Here is a 24,256-nt window from a genome sequence, read left to right on the forward strand (position 1 = left end):
TTAATCTGTTCCAACTCATTTCGGGAGGGGGTGGGTGGGGGATGTAAATAAAATTCCCTCTTCTATGAGATACTTTTTATTCCTCCATAATACTTGGGCCAAGTTTCTATCAAAACCCAATGGAACAGAATAATTAGATAACATTTATTACCTAAGTGTGATTGTTGTATTTTGACTGTCATAATTTTGAGGCAACTTTACAGGGCCCTTACAGGAAATGAGCATGTTTTGCCTCCCATCTTTTGACCGAAGCAGCTGCTAAGTTAAGTTACTGGGCCCGTTTCCTTTCTGACTTGTTCCAAAGCTTGGTGTATTGGAAAACCTGCAAGTTACTACAAGACTGGCCAAGCTGGTTATGTTTTACTGAATGACATTTGGATGTTGTAATTTCTGTTTCAATATGCATGAGTATCTAAATTCCATTTGGGCCTACTCAGTCTCTTTACCTTACCCAAAGATGTGTGTGAGTCAAGCTTAGTTCAGTGCTCTGATAAAGGTATTGCAAAAGACTTAACGTATAGATTTTAATCTTTGGTGGATGTGCTAGTGATAAAGGAAGCTGGCCCTTGTGGTTCAGCAGCCTGTGTGGGAGGGAGGAGAATTTTCCCATCATGAGATGATTTAGGCGAGCAAATTTGAATTTATCATATTTCTAGAATATTAAAGGGGCTTAACATTGATCATTTTAAGAGTTACAAACCTATTGTCCAAAGGAACCAGTTGCCTTGTCTCCATGTTTAGGCAGCAGCAGTGGTAGTTGCTGAATTTTTATTGAAACACTTGCAGGTGCTTCCTGTTGATTCTGGTTCTACCCCATCCTGAGCATGAAGCTTTCTAAATAAGGTGGGGCACCCACATATCCACATCAGGCTCCTCATATGAGAATTCTGGCAGGATTCCAGCAGTTACCCTCATTTAAATCATGAGTCTCAAGCCAAACTTCCAAAACTTCAAAATGATTTATAGGGAGTTAAAATGTCCGGCATTTCCTGGGTATAACCGACTCTGAGACACATAATTCATTGTCATTCTTGACCCTTGTTTTCCCCCACCCCTGGGTGTATCGTAATTCGTATTCTCCAATGGGACACATCCATAGCCAAGAGTCATCAGTCATGGTCTCCAGTTTGAATTTTGCACGGCAGAAACTTCGGTCACCTAGTAACTGTCTTTGAAAACTACTTATGGAATGCAGTTTTGGTTTGCAAGCTGCTGCACTGCTCCCTCCTCCCTTTCTGTTGGCAACTCTAAAAAGACCATAGAAATATTTTGAGTTGACAAACTCATCTTCAAATATATAGATGACAGGATTCAAGAGCCAGCGGGGGGTGAAGCCAGATGATGTAGATCAGTTCTTTCTGTCACACTTCTAATCATATGAGAACCTCATATGTGGATAGAACTGTTAAAATCTTGATTATCTACCCACACTGACAATTTCATGAGGTTGATGGGCTTCCAGGGTAGAATGCCAGACTAAGCAGAACTCTTGTTTTTTTGCAAAGACAACAAACATGGTCAATATAGGAGCCAGTGAAGGGATTGGGTCCTCGGACCTTCTTTTCATTCCTGTGAGAAAACAGTAACAGATAAAAATTAAAGCCAAACAAACCGTTTGGCAAAGAAACGTTTGAGCACTCTACTTTTCCATATACGTGAGCTTCCTATCAATGAGAGCTCCTTTTTATAACTTTCACTTGATGGAAAACAAGCATTGCACAAGAGGAAGGAAAGCATTCCTTTGCTGAGTATTTGGCAAGCTTTAAAATGCCTCTTCATTTGGTGAACCGTTCAGCTAAAACCACTGGTGCTAACATCTTATGTCCTGTTCATAGAACCATACTGTGGCAAAACCAGTGCTGAGAAGCTCTTAGATGGACTCCACAACTCCACAGCTGCGGCAGGTCCTAAAAGTCGCAGAAAATCGGGTGCGAGCTCCCTTTAGTTTGGCATGTGGGTCTGCATCCAGGTGGTGTGGAATGGAAAACAAAGGGCTGGAAAGCTTCCGAATTGGGTCCAGCATTTTTCTAGTGTAGTTTTGCGTGCATATTTGTGGCTGAACATACCTCTCAGTCCCTACCAGCAGGTTAAGGTAGTTCTTACTCAGAGGGTTATGCATCCAGTACTTCACCACAATTGAAGTGGTTAATTCAGGTGGTCCTTGACTCACAACCATTCATTTGGTGATCAGATTTACAAGGACACTGAAAACCATGGCTTGTGACCGGTCCTCACACTTACAACAATCAATCACAGTATCTCCCATGGGCATGTAATCAAAGTTTGGGTTTTTTACGACAGTTGCAGCATCCTGGGTCGTGTGAGATGGCCATTTGCAACCTTCCCAGCAGTCAGTCAACAGGGGAAGTCAGATTCGTGTAACAATCACATGGTTCATTTACTGCAGTGATTTGCTTAACGACTGTGACAAAAGGGTCATGAAATCAGACTTGACTCACCTCACAATCTCCTTGCTTAGCAATGGAAATAATGGACCTAATTGTGGTCATAAGTTGAGGACTACCATACCAAACCTAACACGCTGAGAATTCCATTTTTTTCCCCTTTTTTGTAATGAGCAATTCTAGTTCTTTTGACTTTTCAAGATATAAAGGAAATGTTTCTTAATATATCAAGAACCCCCAAAAAGACCAAGCAGGGCTTTGAGCAGCTAAGAATGTAAAGCTTGACATTGTTGTGCACAAAGTTCTAGCCTTTTTGTTCTTTCAGGCTTTGCTTCCCCCCACCCCCACCCCCAAAATCCTTTTAAAGTTGTGGGTCTTTTAAACAGCAGAATGAATCCCTCAGTACAAGGAATGATGAGAGTCCCTCTATGGCATCGGCCACAGAGCTCCTTTGCCCTGATCCCGGGATGGCCTGTCTCCTGGGTGCTTAAGGTTACGTAGTTTTCCACATTGGAACCAGCCTTCATCCAAGGGCCAATTGCAGTGGGATCAAAGCAATTTGGGAGGAAATAGTATTTCCCATTGGAAAATGGAATAAGCTTTCCTATATGTCAGTACTGAAGTTGATGGCCCCATTGCACAAATATTCTTTCCCACCTGGCCATGGAGCTCTGTATCTCTAGGAACATTGTACTTTGGGCTGCCAGAGACAACAGAACCAAGGTCTCTCCTCTCCTTCCCTCCCTACTCCTCCCCTCCCCTCATGCTTATCTTGTGGAAGGTTCTCTACAAGGTCAGTATTCCTTCCAATCACTTAGATGCTCGCTAGATCCAGAGGCAGCCTTGGGGCTTTCTAGGGAGCATAGCAGAGAAGACAAGAATCACCTCATGAAGACAGGGAGAGATCCCAACTTGCATCCATGGGGGAAAGAGGCTCCTTGTTGTCCCACAGCAGCAGCAAAACTCACCACCCCTGGCTTCATGAAAGAGGACAGCGACTTTGGCAGCCTCACTTTTGGGATACGGAAAAGAGGTCACTGTTAGGACAGTCATTTTCCATTTCCTTCCCATCTCACAGGCAGGACCCAAGCTTGTGGGGAAGAGAGCATTGTTGGCATTAGGTATTCCGACTGCAGAGTAGGACCGAATTGCTTGAGGCTATTATTTTCGAGCATGTGCACGTGCTCACATAAGCCTTGTGATGCATTAAGAGTTCTAAAATCCAAGAACATTTTGACCACTTGCCCTTTGGCTCACTTAATGCTGGTGGCTTAGAGAAGGCAATTGATGGTACTGTCTGAGAGGCATGTTCCTTGCCACCTGCAGGACGCTGGGGTGGTTCTCCACTTGGGTGCTTTAAGTTGTTGTCTTCTGGGCAGGCTGCGGCTGTGGGCTCTAGTTGGTGTTGGTGCTTTCATCCTCTGAAATGTCTTGGGTGCTCCTGTACTTGACACAGCTTCATTCACGCACTGATCTTGGAAATGTTGTTTTTATCACAGAGCCAACAAAACAGATCCTCAAGCAACTGAGTGACAAAGGTAAGGAAGCATTGCCTTTCCCCGTCTTCCCCAGAACTGGCTTGTAAATAGAAGCCAATTCTCTATCATTAGGCCAAGTGATTAAGTTGGTGGTTTCTCTCTAGAATTTTCCCCATAGAATTGCTTTTACACATGGCTCTGGCAGCCGCCTTTGATTCGGAAGGATTCCTTGGCCTCTGATTTTTAATGGTGGGCACGGCCAGAAACATGATGATGTGGGGAGGAAGGAGTGGGGCCTGGATTTTCAGTATGATTTTTGTGTGCGTGTGTGCATGTGGAGGCAGGGTTTGGGGGGGATTGAAGAGACAACAGTGAATTTTGCCCTTATTTACAGAGAGGAGGAAATTGCATGGTTCACAAGTAGTGTTTTTGCTGCCTTATTTTGGCAACACTGTCTGGGGGTAGTATATTAGCTGTAAACAAATGGTGGAGTCAGGCACAGCTTGTGGGCGGCTGCACTCGCTCATTTGCCATTTTTTTCCCCTCTTTCTAATTATAAGTCTCTTGTTAATGATCAAAGTGACTACAGAGATATGCCTTTTGCAGAAAAGATATATATTCTTAAAACTTGCATATCGTTCATGTCTTCTGATTCTATGTGCCCTCCCCCCCCAATGGAAAAGGGACACAGTAAGCCAGATGAATAACTGAGCAAGGAAATTAAAACTCTGCCTTTTGTCCTCTAACTGTCGCCTTCTTTCTCTTTTTTATGGGCTGCAAATCTTCAGTAGGATTAAAGGTAAGATTCAGAATTTTTTGAAAAGGTTGGAAGACAGCTCCCCTTTTAAAGGAATGAAAAGTCATGGGTGCCTTTTGGTGAGCCCTCAGTCCCTTAAAATACTTCTTAAAGGTTAATCCGACCTGCCAGTGGAAGGGCACTTACTTTTGCCCTAAGCCTAAGCCATGTTCTGTAGCTCTTGAAGAAATGGAACCATGGAGGAGAAGGGAAGAGAAGTCCTGTTGTCATAGCATCCCCTTGCCAAGACCTTTCTAAAGGATACCCTTGCTTACCCTCACTTCATATAGCATGCAGATAGTGATGGAGCCCTTCTGGAGTTTGGGGAACCCCCACAGATCCCCAACAGCTTATCCCAAGAGGAGGATCAGCAGACCCTTCCCCAGGAATCTTCTGAAGAGGTGGCTGAAAGTGATGGCAGTGAGAAGGAGACAGGGCTCGAGGAAGAGAATGGAGCTGAGGAGAAGGAAGAGGAAGAAGAAGAAGAAGAAGAAGAGGAGGACGAGGAGGAGGAAGAGGAGGAGGAGGACAGGCTGGTAGGAACGGAGCAGGTGTCAGACTTTGCAAGCTCCTTGATGGCAGTCCTCCATTGCTGGCACTATCGGGCCAATACTTTGCTTTTCTCCTGGGGCAGCACGGTGAGGTGCCTGTTGAGTCTCTGCTGCGTCTCCTTTCTGCATGTTGGCTTAGTGCATGGCTTAGGCTGCGCTCCCTAAAATCTTCTAATCAGTTGGAACTGGACCAGGGGTTGGAATAACCAACTAGGGCCTGGACGCTATCTCTAAAAGAGAAGCACTGCATGTAGGGCTCTTAACTATGAAGTGGCGCTACCAACTGACTTGGCACTTTACGCTCTCCATACAACCTAACTGGATTTGCGCTTGATAACAAAAGAGAATTCTTGGATCAGTTTGCTTTGTCTCTGTTGAAAATCCATTTTTGATATATATTTTGTAATGTGCAAGGAAAGTTCCACTATATTAATCATCCAGTAACGAGACAATGTTCACCTTTAAGTCGTCCTCTTGACAAATCCCATTCCATGTGCTTTTGGACCCTTCCTTGGATTCAGTACTGAAGGCATAGATTATAAAGCATTGATCAGCCTGCAGGTTAAAAAAAAGATTGAACTGTACAGTTGCTAAATGTAGGATGTAAAACTGAATAAAGGTTGGTCTTAATGGCTGGCTGCAAACTACTTTGTGCCTGGGCAGCAGGTCAGCTGACATCCCACTGACATACGTTCTCCTTCCATTTGCTTGGCTTATTGTTGTGTCCAGGGTCTGGAATATTAGTCTTGGGCCTGCATAGAAACTTTTGATCATTGTTGAATATATTTCAGTAGCTGGAGTACCCCCCCTTCCCCCCAGTTGTATACATGGGAACATGAATAAGACTAAGTTACACCAGAATGGTAATAGAGTCTGAATAGAGATATTTGGCTGCTCCTGTCTGATAATCCAGCATAAACACAATGATTCTGTTCTCTGATCCAACCATTTAGTCCTCTAACAAGATCATTGCTATTTGGGTTCAGGGCAAGGGCCACAAGACACAGGAAGGACCCAGACAAGACCACTCTTCCAGCATTAGAGAGAGGATTGTGGAGATTGTGTCACCTGTGCCTAAGGTAGGTGAATGCTGGCAGATAATGCAGCTCTGATCAAAGCTTAGCCTATTAACTATCTCTTATTATTTGCATCATGTACAACACCATCTGGTCGGCAATTTGTGTTGGCCACAAGGGATGCAGCATGTGAAATGATTTACCTTTACTGTATTCAGATGAACCAAGGTGTAGATAAGTACATTTTTATGGCTTTGAAAATTCTGTGTCAAAATTAACAACTTTGACCTTTGAAACACTTTCCTAGTAGCTAAACAATGTCGCATATTAGCAATAGCAGTTAGACTTAAATACCACTTCACAGTGGTTTACAGCCCCCTCTAGGTGGTTTGCAGAGTCAGCATATTTCCCTCCAACAATCTGGGTCCTCATTTTAGTTACCTCAGAAGGGTGGAAGGCTGAGTCAATCTTGAGCTGGTGAGAATCGAACTGCCAAACTGCAGGCAGATGGCAGGCAGCAGAAGTAGCTTGCAATACTGCTCTCTAACCACTGTGCCACCAGGACTCATAATAGATAACCATCCAACTGTCATTACAGTAATTTAATTCAGGTAAGAATGAGTGAGAGACAGTTTGGTATAGTGATTAAGGCAACAGACTGGAAGCTAGAAGACGATGAGTTCTAGTCTTGCCTAAGGCACAAAGCCAGCTGTGTATCTTGGGCCAATAGCACTCTCTCAATCCTAGGAAAAAGGCAATGGCAAATCACTTATGAAAATTTTGCCAAGAAAACTTTAGGGACTAATAGAGTCAACACTGTTCTGAAGGCACAAATCATTGTCATTGAGATTCTTTCTCTCTCTTCATCTCTTTTCTCTGATTTTTTTCCCAGGTTCGATCACCTATTGAGCTTGACAAGGTATTAGACATTTCTTCACATAGGGAAGAATGCCTAGAAGAGAGCCCTCAGCATCCGGATCTAGATCATCATGGGCTTCTGGATCAAGGTTCAGATAACATGGAGTCTGCTGCAAATGTAGAAGAACTGAAGCCTTTGAGCAGTGAGGAGGAAGAGGAGGGAGAGGATGGTCATGCACCACAGTCCAGCAGCATCCTCCCCTTTTCTGTGCTAGATCAGGCCAGTATCATTGCAGAGCGCTTTGCCAGCAGCCTCTCCCGTCGCAATAGCTTGGTCCACGAGGAAGGGAAGGGCTACCTCACCCCGAAGATGGCCAGCCGGAGCAGCAGCATTCTGAGTTTGGAAGGGGGCGAAAAGGCTGAGTGTTGCAGCAACGGCTGCACGACTGTGGACTCTCAGAGTTGCAGCATCCTGCAAGAGCCCTCTGCTGAACCCTACAACGGTGCCTGCAACGGTGCAGTGCGGCCTGGTCTGGTTGAGTCCGACCATTCTTCTTGTCGACGGAAGGAATCGATGTTGTCCCACCAGGACCGGCTGCTGCTGGACAAGATCAAGAATTACTATGATTATGCTGAGCATCAGGATGCTAACTTCAGTGTCAAGCGGAGGGAGAGCCTCTCCTTCATTCCCAAAGGGCTGGTGAGAAATTCTGTTTTTCGGATAAACAGTCTTCCCCAGCCAGAGCCTGGGCAGGAGGTGCTGAAGAGGAAGAGACCGGCCCTCTTGGACAATAGTGTAGCAGGCAAGGCAGCATCCTTGATGCTTTCAAACAGGCCCGGTGTTGTACTCCCGCTTCCCCATTTGGAGACGACCAGTGAGGAAAATCCAGTGCCTATCACTGAAGCAGAGTTCAGGCCACCTTGTGAGATGATTAAACTATGGGAGGAGATGGAGCAACCAAAGAGGACGGAAGACTGTAGGGAGCACAAAGCAAATGGGGGCCTGGGCCAGACTGAGTCTTATTTGAAAGCCCGGCTAGGAAATCAGGAGAATGGCTTTGACTTTCACGAACCACTTCTTATCCTGGAGGACGAGGATCTTGGGGACATAGTAGAGGAGGAGCCCGTGGTGCCCCCTCCTGAGAACAAGGCTCCTGTGGAGCAGACCATGCCATCCAGATTACCCTGGAAAGCAGCTCAAGAGTTAGGGAGCTGTGATCAAGACCAGAGTTTCCCTCAGGTGCCCCCTCACATCATGCAGCTGGCTCATCTCACGGAGGCTGAGCTGACAGAGAAAGTGAGGAACAAAGTCTACCAGTTGGCCCGCCAATACAGCCTCCGAATTAAGAACCAGAAACCACCCATGCGTAGGCGACTTGCTGAAGTAGAGGAGGAGATGCAGAGAAACACCTCCACTGGCCAACAGGGAGTGGTTAAGAGAGAAAAAGGTATGTAGGACCAAGAAGGCATTTGTGGCTATCATCTTAATTATAGCAATACCTAGAAGCAACGCTTGCTGAGAAAGAAAGGGAGATTATTACTGTTCGTCTGTTCCACAGGCTTGCCTGTCCTTACCTTAATAAAAGAAAGAAAAGACATTTTGCTCACAGAAATGCTTTGCCTCTAAAAATTGTAGGCAATTGATCTCTTGGTGTATCATATTATGAATTTACTTTTATCGTACCTTTTTGTTTTAGTAGAATTCCCAGGTGGCTTGCAATGTTAAAATCCTACCATATAAAAATGTAACATGGGGAACATTAGCACATTATCATAAGGAAAATGTTAACAAAATTTTTCCCTTGGCAATAGTGTAGAGTTTTGTCATTGCCTTCTATTGGGATTTCTTTTTGCCTTTCCAGCCTAGCTCAGATCCTCAGGATTTCGTTAATTAATCCTGATTAAATGCTAACCAAACCCAACCCAGTTTAGCTTTTTGAGATCAGCCAAGCTCAGCTAGGAGTTACAGGTAGTCCTCAGCGTATGACCACAATTGGAACCAGAATTTTCATTGCTAAACAGGTGGTTGTTAAGTGAGTTTGTACCCAGTTTTATTATCTTTTTTTTGCCACAGTTGTTGAATGAATGAGTGCAGTTGTTAAGCAAATTATGCAGTCATTAAATGAATTAATCTTCCTCCATAAATGGTGATCTTAATCTTCCTCATAAATGGTGATCACATGAACCCAGGATGCTACAACCAGCATAAAATACATGTCACTTTCCAAGTGTTTAAATTTTGATTACGTGACCTTGGGGATGTTGCAATGGTTGCAAGTATAAGGACTGGTCATAAGTCACTTTTTCAGTGTGGTTATGACTTTGAATAGTGGCTAAATGAATGGTTGTAGGTCAAGGACTACCTGTATCACATAGTAGGTCGAACAAATAGCCTATTTAAAAGCCAGGTCATCGGGGAAATACCTGCCCCTATCTCTTTGAGAAGGGACATAATGAACTAAGATAGCAATAGCACTTATATACCCCTTCATAGTGCTTTACAGCCCTCTCTAAGTGGTTTACAGAGTCAGCCTATTGCCCCCAACCATCTGGGTCCTCATTTTATCCACCTCAGAAGGATGGAAGACTGAGTCAGCCTTGAGCCTGGTGGGTTTTGATCTGCCAAACTGCAGCAGGAGTAGCTTGCAGTACTGCACTCTAACCCCTGTGCCACCAAGGCTCTAGATGCCACAGTTCAGGAAATCCTGGAAACTCAACCGTCTATGGAGATGTCATTTTGCTGGCAGCAGCATGGAGAACAAGATCTCTGATGATGGAGCAGAATAAATACATGAGGAAGAACCAGACCTTTCAACATGCTGGTCTCAAGCCATTTAAGATAATAGTTTGCTCCCAGCTTATTTTAAATATTGGAAGCTTTAATTGATTAATTTTGTGGACAGGGATTTAGAATGACTCATTTAAAGTTTTGTGCATAATATCCTGCCTTGAACTGAACCCAGAAAAGAATTCTAGCCAGGGATTAAAACTGCAATAGGGATCTGAAAAGCAGAACTCTAGAAACATCTTTGATTCCTGTTTTGTGTGTCATTTGAAGCTTCTAAATATTGTTTAGAACCCCCATAAGATTGTACTTCAGGTTGTCCTCGACTTATGACCACAATTGGGACCAGAATTTCCATTGCTATCCTGTAAATACCTGATTTGTGAGTGCAGCTCCTGCTAATTAGGTAAAAGTGTTAGGTTGCAGGAGAATGAGCTTCCCAATTCCATTGAGTGGGTTGGTTCAATAAATCCCCCTCTATTTGCCCCAACATTGCCTTATTCTGACTTTTTTTTTTTTTTTTTGCTCAGGCCAAAAGAAGTCTCCCTTGTGTCTCCCCAACTATGAACAAATTGTGCTTCAGGAGGCTAGCTCACGGGGCCTTCTTTCCTCTTCCTCAACATGTCAGAAGTCCCCTAAGCGCTTCTCTTCCAGCAACAGCTCCGTCAGCCTGTCTTCCCCCACCAGCTCCTACACCCTCTCTCACAGTCCCCTCAGCCCCATCATGACTGAGAAATTCGACTGGCCCGACGTACGGGAGCTGAGGTCCAGATATTCCTGTCAGGTGGCGATTGAGAAATGCAGACCCCCGCTAGTCAACAGAAGTTGTTCGGCACCTGAGAAAATGGTAGATGATGCTAAGATGCAGGCAGAATCCCAGGGCTCAAAGGTGATTGCAAAAACAGACGTAAAAAGTCAGCAATGGGACAAACAGAGCTGCAGGAGAAAGTCCTCTCTGGATTCCATCCCCAAGGGACTTGTTTGTGATAGGCCAAAGGAATTTTGTGTCACAGCAAAGGCATCACTGGAGAACAACCAGCATGTGATTGTGATAGAGAAGTTGCCTGAGGGGACTAATGAAGCTAAAGCGGATGAAAGAGAGCCACAGATTCTCTCCTCTTCAGACCAAGAGAAGCTTTCTCCCAAAGAGCTGGTGGAGTGGTACAAGTCATATCAAGACTCAGAAGAACGTCAAAGACATGAGGGTGATGTTCAGGAAGCATGGTGGGAGAAAACCAGCAGCCAAAACAACCTGGTAAAAAACTTGAGAGAGAAATTTCAGACCCTTAATTCTACCAGCTGAACGCCCACATCTCTTGTTCCCGTGCCATTAAATTCTCAAATCTCCACCTCTTCTTGGATTACTACTCAGAATTACTACTTGCCTGTTCCACATCATGCTTGAAATTTCTGGGAAGGTGCAACTGCCTCAAACCGAGGTGTTTTTTTTTTAAACGCTCTCTTTAAAGATCTGTGAACTTGAACATGGATCTGATATGCCACTGACACTGCACCAGGCAGGATTATTGGGCAGAACTCTTAATACATTTAGAAAAATCAGGGAGCTTCCAGTCAAAGCAGAGACAATACACATCAATCATCATTTGAATATGTACCTCCCTTCAGGGGGTGGTATATTTGGAAATTTTTGCTTTACAAAGCCAGAGCAAGATGTACATTACTCAATCTCCTAGGAAAATAAGTTATTGTTCTTTAAGGTTTTTTTAAAGAAATTTTACTATGGCTTTGGTTAATTCCAGGCCTCTCAGCTTAGGAATACCCAACCTAATAGAGTTTGTATTTGAATCTATATGCATTGTGCAATAACCACTTTTGACCAGTGAATACAGCTTTGACCTCTTCAATGTTTGCGGGTGGGATATAATTGGGGAAGATTGCAATAACTGATTTTTGTACCACATTTCCTATGCACAAAAAATGCTACAAAGTTGATTGGCAACTCTTGAAATCAATGATCTCTCCAAGATGAGCAGTACCAAGGACTGACACTGGTGCATTAATCCATTGGGGTTCTAAGCCATTTCAAGTCACTTCATTACTTCATTTTAGCCCATCTTCTTAGTATAATTTGTCTTGCATTAAAATACCTTTTGAGCAAAAGAAATCCTATGAGATAAAAAGTTCTCTTCCTATTCCAACATGAGGAAATAAATGGTAACCACTCCAAGACTGAGATATTTTCTTCCTCTTTCCAAGGCAAATTGACAGTTTGCATCCTACGGATCCATAGCCTCTGTCATAACACCACCTTTTTCTCTTTGCGATTGGAGTATTGTTGTTTGAGAAGCAGTGGTTGTGAATCTCTTGCAACCTGATGATAGAAACAAGATTGGGTCTTTCTCTCTCTCTCGAAGCACAGAGTTCTCTGCCCTTGCAAATCTAACCAGTCTTGTAGCCTTTGAAGTTCTCTTCCCAGTATGAGAAGAATCTAAAGTGCAGTTAGATTATTTTGGCTAAGAGTAAATGCCGCCTGAGAAGTAGTTGCATGTGGAATTGATGCCAACTGTGAAACACTGTAGCCTGAGTTGATGAAACCACCAAAGCTTCTGAAGGGGATAACATGATCCTGAGTTGTGTTGGTGGATCTTGAATCACCTGTAGAAAACACCCAATGAACTTTTGCACAGGAAGCATTTCTTCATCACAGAAACACTAAGACATTAACATGTACCATAAAACACCACAACTTAGTAAGGTATGTTAGCATCCTTTCCTTTGTATTGAGATAATGGATCATTTAAGTATATTGTTCCCATCGTGGTTTAGGAAGACAAATTACATACTTACACAAACATCCCCCCCTCCCCCCAAAAAAATCACAGAGCCAGGAAAAGCTTATTGGTTCATTTATTAGAAAAAAAATGTTAAATTGCTTCTGAAGCACATTCTGAAGCTTTAGCTCTTTTCTCTGGACAGTGGAAGCACATTGGAAGCAGGCAGAACGTGATGCCTAGCTGTGGAAAGAGATTAATTCCAGCTCCCAGATCCCGTAGGAGAGGCCTTGGCCTACTTGGCACTCTGAAGTATATGTATTCTGAGCCTGATCACATGACATTCCCTTCTAACATGTGCTGACTTGCATAAATGGGATTGTGAAAAGCAGTTGAATGAAGAGGGAAAAGCCCAGATAAGATAAGGTTGCCAAACACCAGACAGGAAATGGATCCTATGGGATAATGCTTTTGGTCTGTAATAGGTAAGAGCCTATTGCTGTGAGTCACAGTCAACTCTACCCAATGCCTACAAGCTGAGAGATTTATAATGGGTTCAGAAACCCAATTCATGACAGATTAAACAAATAGGATGGAAGAAAATGCACCTAAGGAATACAGCCGCTCTCTATAAGCAGGTAGTACAGTGCAGGGCAGTGGTCCTCATAAAGCAGGAATAGCCTCAAAGAGTATCTTAATCATATTTTTATTTCAGTTATCTGAAAATGGGCAGTGCACTACAAATTTAAACTCAGGAGTGACAGGTGAAAATGTCCTCCAAAAAAGCAATGATGATGGCACTTCTCTCTTCCTGTACATATTCCCACTGAGTGCTATAATGTACAAGTGAAATGCATTTAAGCAAAATGTTCAATAAAAAGTCTTCTGGTGACTCTTGCAAATGAATCAGTTGAGCATATGCCAATCTTAAACAATACTTTGAATATAAAAACAAATTTGCTGAATCTGTATTACTCCTTCCCTGTTGCCTGAGAATAGCTTTATATCAGGTTTAAAAAAAACCTATAGTGAAATTACAACCCCATGCTTCCCTTCTTTGGCTTAACTTGATATGTGCTCTAGTAAAAGTGTGCTGATTAGAATAACTTTTTTTCCTATAGGCATAGATTGAAAGAGCAGAGAAGAGCACTTTCTTCCTGTCCCCTGATATGGATTAAAATCATAAATGCCCTTAATCCAGAAGTGACTGGAAATAAGCAAACTTGATTTCTACTTGACTGGAGGGGGCTAAACCACAAATAACACTGCTCAATTGGATGAGCCCATGTGCTCACAATGACTGGTTTATTTGACCGACAAACCCAAACTTAAGTTTGGTATTTTATGAGGCCTTATATAAGGTTAAGTAGCCATCATATAAATTAGTAGCTTTCTGTGCCTCCTAAACACATACTGGGAGAAAGTTGGCAGTGATGCTTCAGAATAGTTTTGGAAGGGAAAGTTCACAATGCAGACCATTATAATTACTACTTTTAAAAAATAAATTACACTAGTATATCCAATGTAGTTTCGATCTCCCCATTGCGTTAGTAAGAGTTTATTGCCTACCCATTACAATCCAGGCAATTTGGAAGAGCACAGCATTTTGAGAGACAACCAAAAGGAGCTGAAGAATCTAAAACCTTGGTTCTTTGGACCTATAGCCACACTCACTGCAATGTATATTAAGCAAAGAGATGGTTCCCTCTTGAGTATTCTTTTTAGCTGTAAAACTCGACTTACGGCATCCTTTCAAAACCCAGACCTTACTGTGCATGGTGCTTATTGAATTTGCTCACTCCAGAAGCAATCATGAAATGTCCCTAGGTTAAGGCACTTTTAGAATGGTCTAATATCATCCCAAACCAAAAATACTAAGTTTAATGAGCCCTAGGGGTTGGATGTTGAAGAGAGAATTAAAGTTTGGCCAGTTTTGTAAGAACTGAAAATCCCCATCAAGAATGGCACACTTGCCAAAAGGCCATTGTAGGAACATCAGTCCCACAGGCTTCTTAAACTCTTAATACAACTGGATTTCAAAGACTGTTTTCCAATAAGCAATTCAGCTGGGATGCTCTTTGCACTGAATTCGTGCTTTAGGTTAGGGGCTTGTGATACTTCATAGAGGGTGAGGAGTATCTATTTTAAAGAGCCATTCACAAACACACCACAACAGACATTGCTGCAGAAGAGAGAAGCTGAGGCAAGCGCATGCTCAGCACAACATGTTCCACAAAGGAACAACAGAAGAGCCATTTGCTTCTGGCAAGCTGAGCCAATACAGGACAGATGTTTTTAGAAAGCTTGTAGGCAGGCGTGGCACCTGCATTCTAGTTGCAATACTTTGCCATAAAGAATGGAATTAATTAGAATCTCACTAAATAACATGGAGCAAAACCCAGCACAGATTGGTTGCAAGTTAGGCCCACTGAACTCTCTATATTTAGCTAGTGGGAGAAATGCATAAGTTGTATTAGCTGGATTGTGCTCGTGGTGTTCTGTAGAAATGAATACAATTTATTTCCTGGGTGCGTATATCTACAAACATCTCAATTCCAAACAATTTAGTTCATAAGTTGGAATATAGATAATTTTCTGGCTATACTCTGAACCTACTATGAGTATCTGGGGATTTTGCCTGCAATTTATTGGGTGTAGACTGAAATTTACTGGGTGTAGAGTTGAAAACGTACTGTGCTTTATGACATGAACAACATGTGTGGTTAGAATGCAGCTCTCCACAACATGAAGCATTTGGCCTCCAGAAACACCATCCTGACAATCTAGCATGAATGCTGAAATGAGCCAGGAGCTGGATGAAGGCATGCTGCCTTTGAGAGAGGAGGGAGAGGGAGAATATTAACTATCTAAATTCCATGTGATGATTCTATGCCAACTGGAGATGGGGAAATTGGCTTATAGAATCCTGAGCTTTGGTAGTGATCTGGCGATACAAAGAAAAGGAAACTGCTTCAGGACTGCACACTTCTTTTTTCATCATCTTTGGCCTGACAGAACTCCGCTCCACTCCTTTTCTCTGTAACATTCCTAAAAAGCTACACAGCACTGTTCTCTTAAATAGTATTTTTCTGGAGTGATGCCCATTTGGTCAGACATCCAAGAATATGCCTCTCCCAGCTCTGTTTTGGAGAACACGGCTTGACGGTCCTGAAGCAAGGATGCTGCTTTCTTCCCTGAAACATTGGCTTTGTGCCCTCTGGGGAGATGTGGTAAAAAAACAAAAAGGAGGAAGTGGGATCTGTGTGGGGAACAGTGCTGGGTGGTACCAGGGATGTCCAAGGAGAACCCGTGCATGCAGTTTTTCACAATGCACCTTAGCACAAAGGCATCTGACTGAAGCAGATGGCTACTTCTTTTTGGGAAAGAAGCTGAATCTCTTCTCTTTATCTTTCTTGGTCAGGTTCACATCTGTGGTGGTGATAGGAGGCAGAGGGAGGCTCTGAGCCTTGGATTTAATGCTTTGGGAGTCAATTATTGCTGTGCTGAATCCCAGGAGCCAGGTGTGCATCTCATCCTGTGGAGCCGGACAAAACGGAAACAAAAAACGCAGGATTACCCATTTCAGTTGCAAGATCAGCAAAAATGCTGTCACTGATAGATCAAAAAAATTAGAGTAAGAAATGAGCTTGTATTTAATATACGAATCCAATAATTTCCTCACAAATACTCCAAAACCACTGTAAAGTTGTAAACATCCCCCTAAGGAACTAGAATACGAATGAAAATTGAGGGATGAAGGAAAATAAATACTAAAATTGAACAATAGCTAAGAAATTAACTGCAATGAGAATGAGTGAATTATATAATCCACAGAGCAACTCTAGGCACACTTACCTAGCAGCGGGCCCCACTGGAATCTACTTCAGAAGACCTACTTTTGACTGAGTGTCTTATATATGAAATCATCTGTTTATTCAACCTGCTTTTGAATATGAAAAGAAAACCTGAAAAGAGACTCTTCCTGCTTCAATCCCCAGAATGAAATTATATAAATTTATTTTATGTTCTTCCTCTGCTGATGCAGGTCCATAGAATTTGCAGGTTGAAGAAGCTACCTGATGTTTTTCAAGCAGAAAAATGGGCTAAACTTATTTGAAATGAATGAATATACTCATTTTCTTTTTCCAAAGCTTCAGAGAATAGAAAAGTAGAAAGCTGCCCATATTTGGTATCATCTGTTTATTTACCAAAATACAGAAGCAGTCTGGGGGAAGAAAGCAGGCAGAGAATCATTAACAAAAGGAGCAACACCACTCACTTGAGTGTTCTCGTTCCAGAGCTGTTCCTTGATAATCAGCTCCAATCATTCATTCAGAAGTTTCCTTTTTTCTTCTCAGAAGAAAGTTTAAATCTATTTTGCCTCCTTCCTTATTCAAGTAGACATGTCCAATTGGCTTTGACAGTGTCAATGTTAATTGTTTAGGCACACCAAAGCATTTGAAGAGCAACATAATAGCAATGACCCTTTATCATGCTATACAGTCCATATTTCAATATCTGAGAAAAATATGCAAGCCCTTACCTCATCTTTGCCATGGAAGAGCCATTCGCTCCCATTGCTGAGTCTGCAAAAGATAACAATTTGAAAATACTGCAGGGTACATATTTTTGGGGGGAGAGGTAGCATGATATTTGCACTTCAATTGTGCAAAACTCAGCTAGAGAATATAAATATAGAATGTTACACAGTTTAACAATCAAACTTTTAAGGTCTTGGAAGATACAAAAATATCTGATTCAGTCATGTCAGTTTTAAAGTCAGCAGCCATTCATTGTCTTTCCTCAAGAAACCTGCTTCTGGCAAAGCTGTATAGAATCTAGAATCAGCAGCAGCAGTGTTGCATGGGCAAAATGCTGCAGAACAATCTTTCCAAAATGTCTGAGCAGGAACTAAAATAGCAAATGTGGCTCAGCGTAAAGGATAAAGATATAAAAATAAGAGGACCAAAATGGGTAAAAATGTCCTTGTTTGTTATGAAGGTTGATGAGGGTAAAGGAAAAGGGATCTTTGGAACATACTGACCCCGGGGTGAAAGGAGATGTTGGGACCTTTGAGAAAGGGGCTAAAAAACAAAATTTGTATTGTTACCTCCTTTTTAGGCATCTATGGGGGCAACCACATTTGAAATATTGTATCTAATTGTATATAATTCTGATCATAGTACCCCAAAACAAATACTAATCAGCTGAAAAAACTGCAGGGGAAGACAGTAAAAATTATCAGGCTGCAATTCTGCAAGGAAAGATTATAATATTTGGGTAGGTTTTTTAATTAATAAAAATGGAATAATGGATTGTTTAAAAAAGGATGAACACAAAAAAAATTTTTGTTCCCATAACAACAAAAATAATCTGGTGAAGCCTATGTTAGAAGATATAGCCAAGAGGAAGTTCTTGATACGTCATATAAGCTATGGGAACTGCCACTGCTATCACATAAAGAATGATATTAATTTAAATGGTTTTAAAATGAGACTTGACATAGAAGTGCAGTTTAAGGTTTAGATTGTCTATAGGCATTATGGTTACATGCTGCTTCCAGGATCAAAGGAAATGCCAGCAGAGAAATCAGCAGGAAAGTCATTATTATCCTTGTATCCAGCTTCTAACTGTCCATGTGGGGAAGGAAGCATTGGATTAGACAGAACTTTGATCAGTTCCAACGACATCTTTTTTTCTAAAATTTCTTTTAACACATTTGTTTTATTGCTTATGAATAAACATTCTCCAGGAATCAGGACTGTCAGAATACCTTTTGTTCAAAAGCATGCACCTGCATAGTGTAAATGGTATCTACTCTCTGATAAAACATATTTTTAATTAGCTTTTTTGGCAGCTGAGCCAGCAGTCCTAAATTGTATTAACAGAGGGATACAGTCAAGATCAAGGGAAGTACTAATACCACTCTATAAAGCCTTAGTAAGACCATACCTAGAGTACTGCTCCAGTTTTGGTCACCACATTATAAAAAAGATGTTGAGACTCTAGAAAAAGTACAGAGAAGAGCAACCAGGATGATTAGGGGACTGGAGGCTAAAGCATAGAATGAACGGTTGCAGGAACTGGGCTTGGCTAGTCTGGTGAAGAGAAGGACCAGGGGAGACATGATAGCGGTAGTCCAATATTTGAGGGGCTGCCACAGGGAGGAAGGGGTCAAACTATTTTCTAAAGTGCCTGTAGGCCAGGCAAGGAATAATGGATGAAAACTGAACAAGGAGAGATTTAACCTGGAAATAAGGAGAAACTTTCTGACAGTGAGAACAATCAACCAATGGAACAGAAGTTGCCCTCAGAAGTTGTGGGAGTGCCATCAGTTGAGACTTTCAAGAAGAGATTGGACTGCCATCTGTCAGAAATGCTGTAGGGTTTCCCGCTTGGGGAGGGGGTTGGACTAGATGACCTACAAGGTCCCTTCCAACTCTGATTATCTGTATCTAATTTGCAAGGTTCAAATTGAACTTATACTAAAAAATGTGCAGAGTTACCCATAATTCCACCCATAATCTTTGAGTGCAAGCTCCAAAAAACTGGCTGACAGAATATAACTGTTAGTGTGACACAAAAATAAAATACAGGTGAAATTATATTAATTTATTTCCCTCAATTTGATCTAAATCAGCTCTTTTGGTCAGCCAAATCTACTCTTAAACCTGAGTTGTGGAAAGCAATCCCTTGCATGCTTTAAAATTAAGGGTGAAAAAGTAGTATACCTTTGAGTTTAGCTTTAGGACAGTTTATGCTCTTACAAAACAGTGGGATTTTCTTAGAGGCAGCCTGCCATACCTCAGCTTGAAGACATGTTTCTTCTTCTTGTAATCTGCAGCAACTTCACAGAGGGCATTCTTCAGCCAGAAAGGCTCCTCTCCGTGGTAAGGCACACCTAAAGCCAAGCTCTTGGCATCCTTGTAGAAGGTCAACTCACTGTTCCTGAGCACGCAGTATAATGTATTCCAGGACCTAGCCCAAAGGAAGAAATATGCCTTATCGTGGGAAAATCAGAACAAGTTAAGGAACCAAACGATTTTTTAACAACTGTAGAAAATAAGCTTCACTCCCTTCGATTGGACTGACTTCTGATTAAACGTGGGGCAGGTTTGCACTACATGATTCCCACTTGTCCATATTCAGGAGTCAAATAAATAATGTTTGTTTTATTCTTTCCCAGCTGATTTCCTGAATAAGACAGTAGGGGTGCTCTTACTGAGCTAGTCTGAGAAAAAAAATGGGAAATTTCCAGATTTGCTTATTTATTTTTTAAAATGCTATTAATTAAATACAACAGATTATTATTGGGCCAATATTAAAGATAATTTGTGAAGAACTGATCAATGAGTTTAACAAAACAGTATACATGGCCTTTTGTAGATGAGGGCTGAATCTATTAGGGTAGAAGCCTGGAGGTTTCAAACTTCCTTTCCCAACAGCCTTCTGGGTATTCACACCTTAATTCCACCTCCTGCTTTGGGGTAGGGGCTTGGTAGTTCCTGCTGCCATCAATTATTTTCTAAAAGCATCAACTGCCTAACCCTCTTCTGCCTTTTGGGCGATTAAAAGGTCAATATATAAAAGATGAAATACTGAGCAGGGAGCTGGATGAGAAGACCTCCAAAGCCCCTTCCAGCTCTATTCTGATTCTGATTCTTCTGTAGCATCAGCTCCTGGCCATATGGCACAGGGGAGTAGTGACTGGAGCATTCAGCCATTCTTCTCACTGCTAGGAGACAGACCAATCTCAAAGGAGATGAAACTTATTTATGACATTTATCTGCAGTCCATCTCATATCCAACGACTCTGGTGATAAAATCAAATTTTATTTTTAAAAAAGATGCAAAAACATGTAAAATGAAATATATTTTTTGCCATTTTACATACTAAAATGCAAGCATTCAGTATTGCAGAGGATAACTTGCAGAGCTAACCAAATCGCAATTACGTCACTGAAAATTTAATTTTTTTAAAAAAGAAAAAAATCTAAAAGAATATCTTACTCCAACCAAAGATGGTAATGATTTGTTCCCCCATCTCTGGGGACATGTCATTAAAAAAACCCCACCGATAGGGCATATTTATATCATTGCCCCTATTATTTCTTACAACTTGTTACATTTTTAAATAATGTATTTTTTAAAAATAAATAAATAAGGGCATGATAAAAAAAAAGTCTCTGTTGGGGCAAATGGTAAGATACATTTCTCAGCAGGAAAAAACTGCTATGAAGCTATGAGCAATAATTGTGAGAGTAAAACAATTTATTTTTAAAATGCTATGTTTATGGAAAGAAAACACATTCATATATACAGTGTTTAAGTTTGAGTAAAGGAAGATAAATGTATGTAGTTACACATTCTATATCTCAGTTGAAAAATAAACAAACCCTGGCAGAAGAGATTTTAAAACATACTGTATCAGAAGAAACAACAAAGGCCATGACAGAACAGAAAGATTCCGTGATATAAATTGCCCCATTTAGATGTTTAGGTAGATCGATCCTGTTGTAACAATAACCTTTGTGAGACAAGTTAATGAGCAGGTGAAGTTGAATCTAAGCAGTCATGTAGTTAAAGCATTTTGGCTTTCAGAATATTTTGATGAGGTTAATATGCTTAGCAGGTTTTAATTTTTTTAAAAAAAAATACAGCCTGGTCTTTATTTTCTGATGACATAGCAAAAATGCAATGGGATTTTCCGATCCTTCACTATCATCTCACAATTACAATACAGAAATGGCTTCCCAAAGCAAAGCTGCCAATATCTTGCCTTTCTGGTTGGCAACTGTGACTTAAGGAACTGTGACATCACTAAACATCTTTGGTACAGCTGCCTTTATCCACAAACTCATACTGAGGAAAATTTCATGCATATCATGCTGTTTTTCACCATGTTTTTAAAATGCAATCAGGAATAATAAATGTTTCTCTTTTTATACAGCTATTAGTCTCTCCTTCTGACACAACTAAAGCTTTGGAGATATATTTCCATCTGCAGGCTTAATGATATTGGTGCTATTACTTATACATATTTATCCTTTGCCCTAAAATGCTATGAATTCGAGTGCAATATTGAAATTCTTCCAACATGGGATTTGAAAACAGATCAGAAGCCAGACAACAATTATATGTACCTGTTGGAAGCCCTCTTGTTAGGTGCCTCCAGGTCATGCTTTCTCCCCAAGTAACCCTCAAGTTGTACACTGTGAGTTCTATCCATCTGTGCCGGGAGGGTTGCTGTCTCATCAAGCTCACTCACAGGGGTCTGGACCACTTTAAAAAGAGATTCCTTTGTGGAAATTTCTTCAGTTTCCACATTGATGTCTGTCTCAGGCAGTTTGTCTTCAGGCAGCTCCTCTGGTGCTATGTCATGACCTGTTTCATCTTCTTGTGCCTGCTGTAAACATGAATATGAGAGAAAGTTGAAGTAAAACCAGGAGCAATGCTGAAATTAGGGGTTAAGGATGGCCCATGCCATCCCTCTGAAGAACCTAATTCTCCACGTTATCCCAAATAGGTTGTTAAGATTGTACATTCATCTCAGACAACAAACAATAAGTATATTTCAGAAAATTCCCCCCTTTGCCTGAACTTGATTCATTTGGAATATTAGTCCAAACATGAGAATTGTTTAGGATTTCTTTCTCCTTAGGACAAAGGTAAAGGTCTCCCTTGCACATACATGCTAGTCATTTCCGGCTCTAGGGGGCGGTGCTCATCTCTATTACAAAGCCGAAGAGCCAGTGCTGTCCAAAGACTTCTCCATGGTCATGTGGTCGGCATGACTAAACACTGAAAGCGCACGGAATGCTCTTACCTTCCCACCAAAGTGGACCCTACTTGCATTTTTACATGCTTTCGAACTGCTAGGTTGGCAGAACTGGGACAAGCAATGGGAGCTCACTCCGTTACGCGGCGCTAGGAATTTGAACCACTGAACTGCCAACCTTTCTGATCTTAGCCACTGAACCACTGCATCCCTTCCTCCTTAGGATACTAGATTGCAATATGCTGGATTTTAAATCGGGGTAGAAGTATTTAAAATATATTCTTTTTTTTTTAAGCAAATTTTATTGATTTTAACAACAAACAAACAAAACAAAACATCATTAAACATTAAAAACATAAAACCTCTTTCCATTATAAATCTTTACAAGGCAGGTAACACATTATTTTATATCACATTCTTCTAATTTATCCCGTTTCCATATAGACACGTAAATTCCCTTTAACAAATTTCACATTATTTCTCTTTACTCTTATTCAATCACATTTCTTTTCTAGTTTATCTGCTATTCAATCATCACATTTATATTTTCCTCTGGCTTGTTTACAGTTGTTCTCATCTGGCCTTCCTCCGAGATTTTATTAATTCTCAATTAAACACACACACATAAAGCACAAAAAACATAAAACTTCCTTTTAGAAAGTAACTTGGCCCCAGATTACCTCTTTTTGTATGGACTTCAATTAAATTCATGCTCTTCTTATATACCATTACCTATCTTGTTTACCATTCTATATCTTCTATATAACTCCTCCCCACTTATATATTTCATCATACTTTAAGACAATATTTTTATATCTTTTGTCCATTTTTCCATTTACATCTATCTCATTCCCAATGTAAAAAAAGAATAATTTCTCCTGAAATCTCTAATCAGAGTATGATGCCTTTCTATCATACCCCTAAATTGAAATTTGAAATAACACCTAAGTCCCAATCTGATTCTGCTTAGTACATTCTACTATTTCAAAAACAAATACTACAATAATAAATCTATAATAATCAACACATTAGCCCATTAAACTCTATAATTAAATTAATATTTTAAACATTTCCTTTAATATTTTATTAAAACTTAAAATCATTCTTTATTAAATATTTTAACATTGTACCTTAATATTTTAATATTTTATTAAATCTTATAAAATTCTAATTTTCTATTTTTAATACAAATACAACTGCTACAATACTATCATGTGTACTATGCAGAATCCCTTTTTTTAAAAGAATCATACATTACCCTTTGTCCCTAAAAAAGATTTTCTTTTTCCCCATCTTGTTTTATACCTTTATAACTTTTTCCCCCCTTTTCCCTTTCTTTCTTGGCCCACCTAGACTTTTTACCCACTCCTCTCCAAAACTCTGCCTTCTTGGCTTCCCCTTTCTGTTGCATTCTTCTTTCCTTTTGCTTTCTGGCATTATATTGTTTTTGCATCTTATTTTTCTCTTTCATAGATATTTTTTTATGTCTTAAGCCCTTCCTTTTCCCTCCTCTCTTTCTCCTTTCTTTCTTAATCACACTATTTAATTAATTAAAAATGGCTTCTTCTTCCTCCGCTTCTTCCAGCTGTTGTTTAATTTGCTGACACATAGCAAGCGCCATATCTAGAAAACAAAGGGCTTCTCCCATAGCGTCCTTGCCTTCTTTCCTTATTTTTAGATATTGTTTTTTTAGTTCATCGAGAGGTAGAGCCATTATAAACTTTTTCTTCTTCTTTTTCTGTATCCTCTTCTTGTTGTTAAGCCAATCAAATATTTCCAAACTTAAAACAATTCCCCCAAATCCCAAAGTCCCAAAGTCATCAAACAGTCCAGGCAAAGCACAAACTTCTTCCTTTT

The 24,256-nt window shown here is 40.8% G+C and overlaps 2 protein-coding genes across 6 annotated transcripts in view; one reads left to right on the forward strand and one right to left on the reverse strand.

The window, feature by feature from the left end:
* Positions 1 to 13,513, forward strand: part of PLEKHG3 (pleckstrin homology and RhoGEF domain containing G3) — a 55,820-nt gene extending 42,307 nt beyond the window's left edge. Inside the window, 5 exon segments of the mRNA XM_087926228.1 lie at positions 3,905 to 3,951; positions 4,970 to 5,317; positions 6,217 to 6,309; positions 7,139 to 8,552; positions 10,420 to 13,513. Coding sequence (XP_087782354.1) covers positions 3,905 to 3,951; positions 4,970 to 5,317; positions 6,217 to 6,309; positions 7,139 to 8,552; positions 10,420 to 11,192 — 2,675 coding nt within the window. The 3' untranslated portion in view covers positions 11,193 to 13,513.
* The window catches only part of SPTB (spectrin beta, erythrocytic), a 119,560-nt gene continuing 108,044 nt past the window's right edge, over positions 12,741 to 24,256 (reverse strand). For all 5 annotated transcript variants that reach the window (XM_026708072.2, XM_087920651.1, XM_087920649.1 and 2 more), the window contains 4 exons: positions 21,765 to 22,027; positions 19,426 to 19,599; positions 17,165 to 17,207; positions 12,741 to 16,156 (listed from right to left, as the gene is read on the reverse strand). In XM_026708072.2, coding sequence (XP_026563857.1) covers positions 15,989 to 16,156; positions 17,165 to 17,207; positions 19,426 to 19,599; positions 21,765 to 22,027 — 648 coding nt within the window. In that variant the 3' untranslated portion in view covers positions 12,741 to 15,988. The remainder of the gene's footprint in view (positions 16,157 to 17,164; positions 17,208 to 19,425; positions 19,600 to 21,764; positions 22,028 to 24,256) is intronic.

The sequence above is a fragment of the Pseudonaja textilis genome, chromosome 1 (assembly GCF_049901715.1).
Source record: "Pseudonaja textilis isolate UNSWEBS1 chromosome 1, rPseTex1.2, whole genome shotgun sequence".
NCBI classification, from domain to species: Eukaryota; Metazoa; Chordata; class Lepidosauria; order Squamata; family Elapidae; genus Pseudonaja; species Pseudonaja textilis.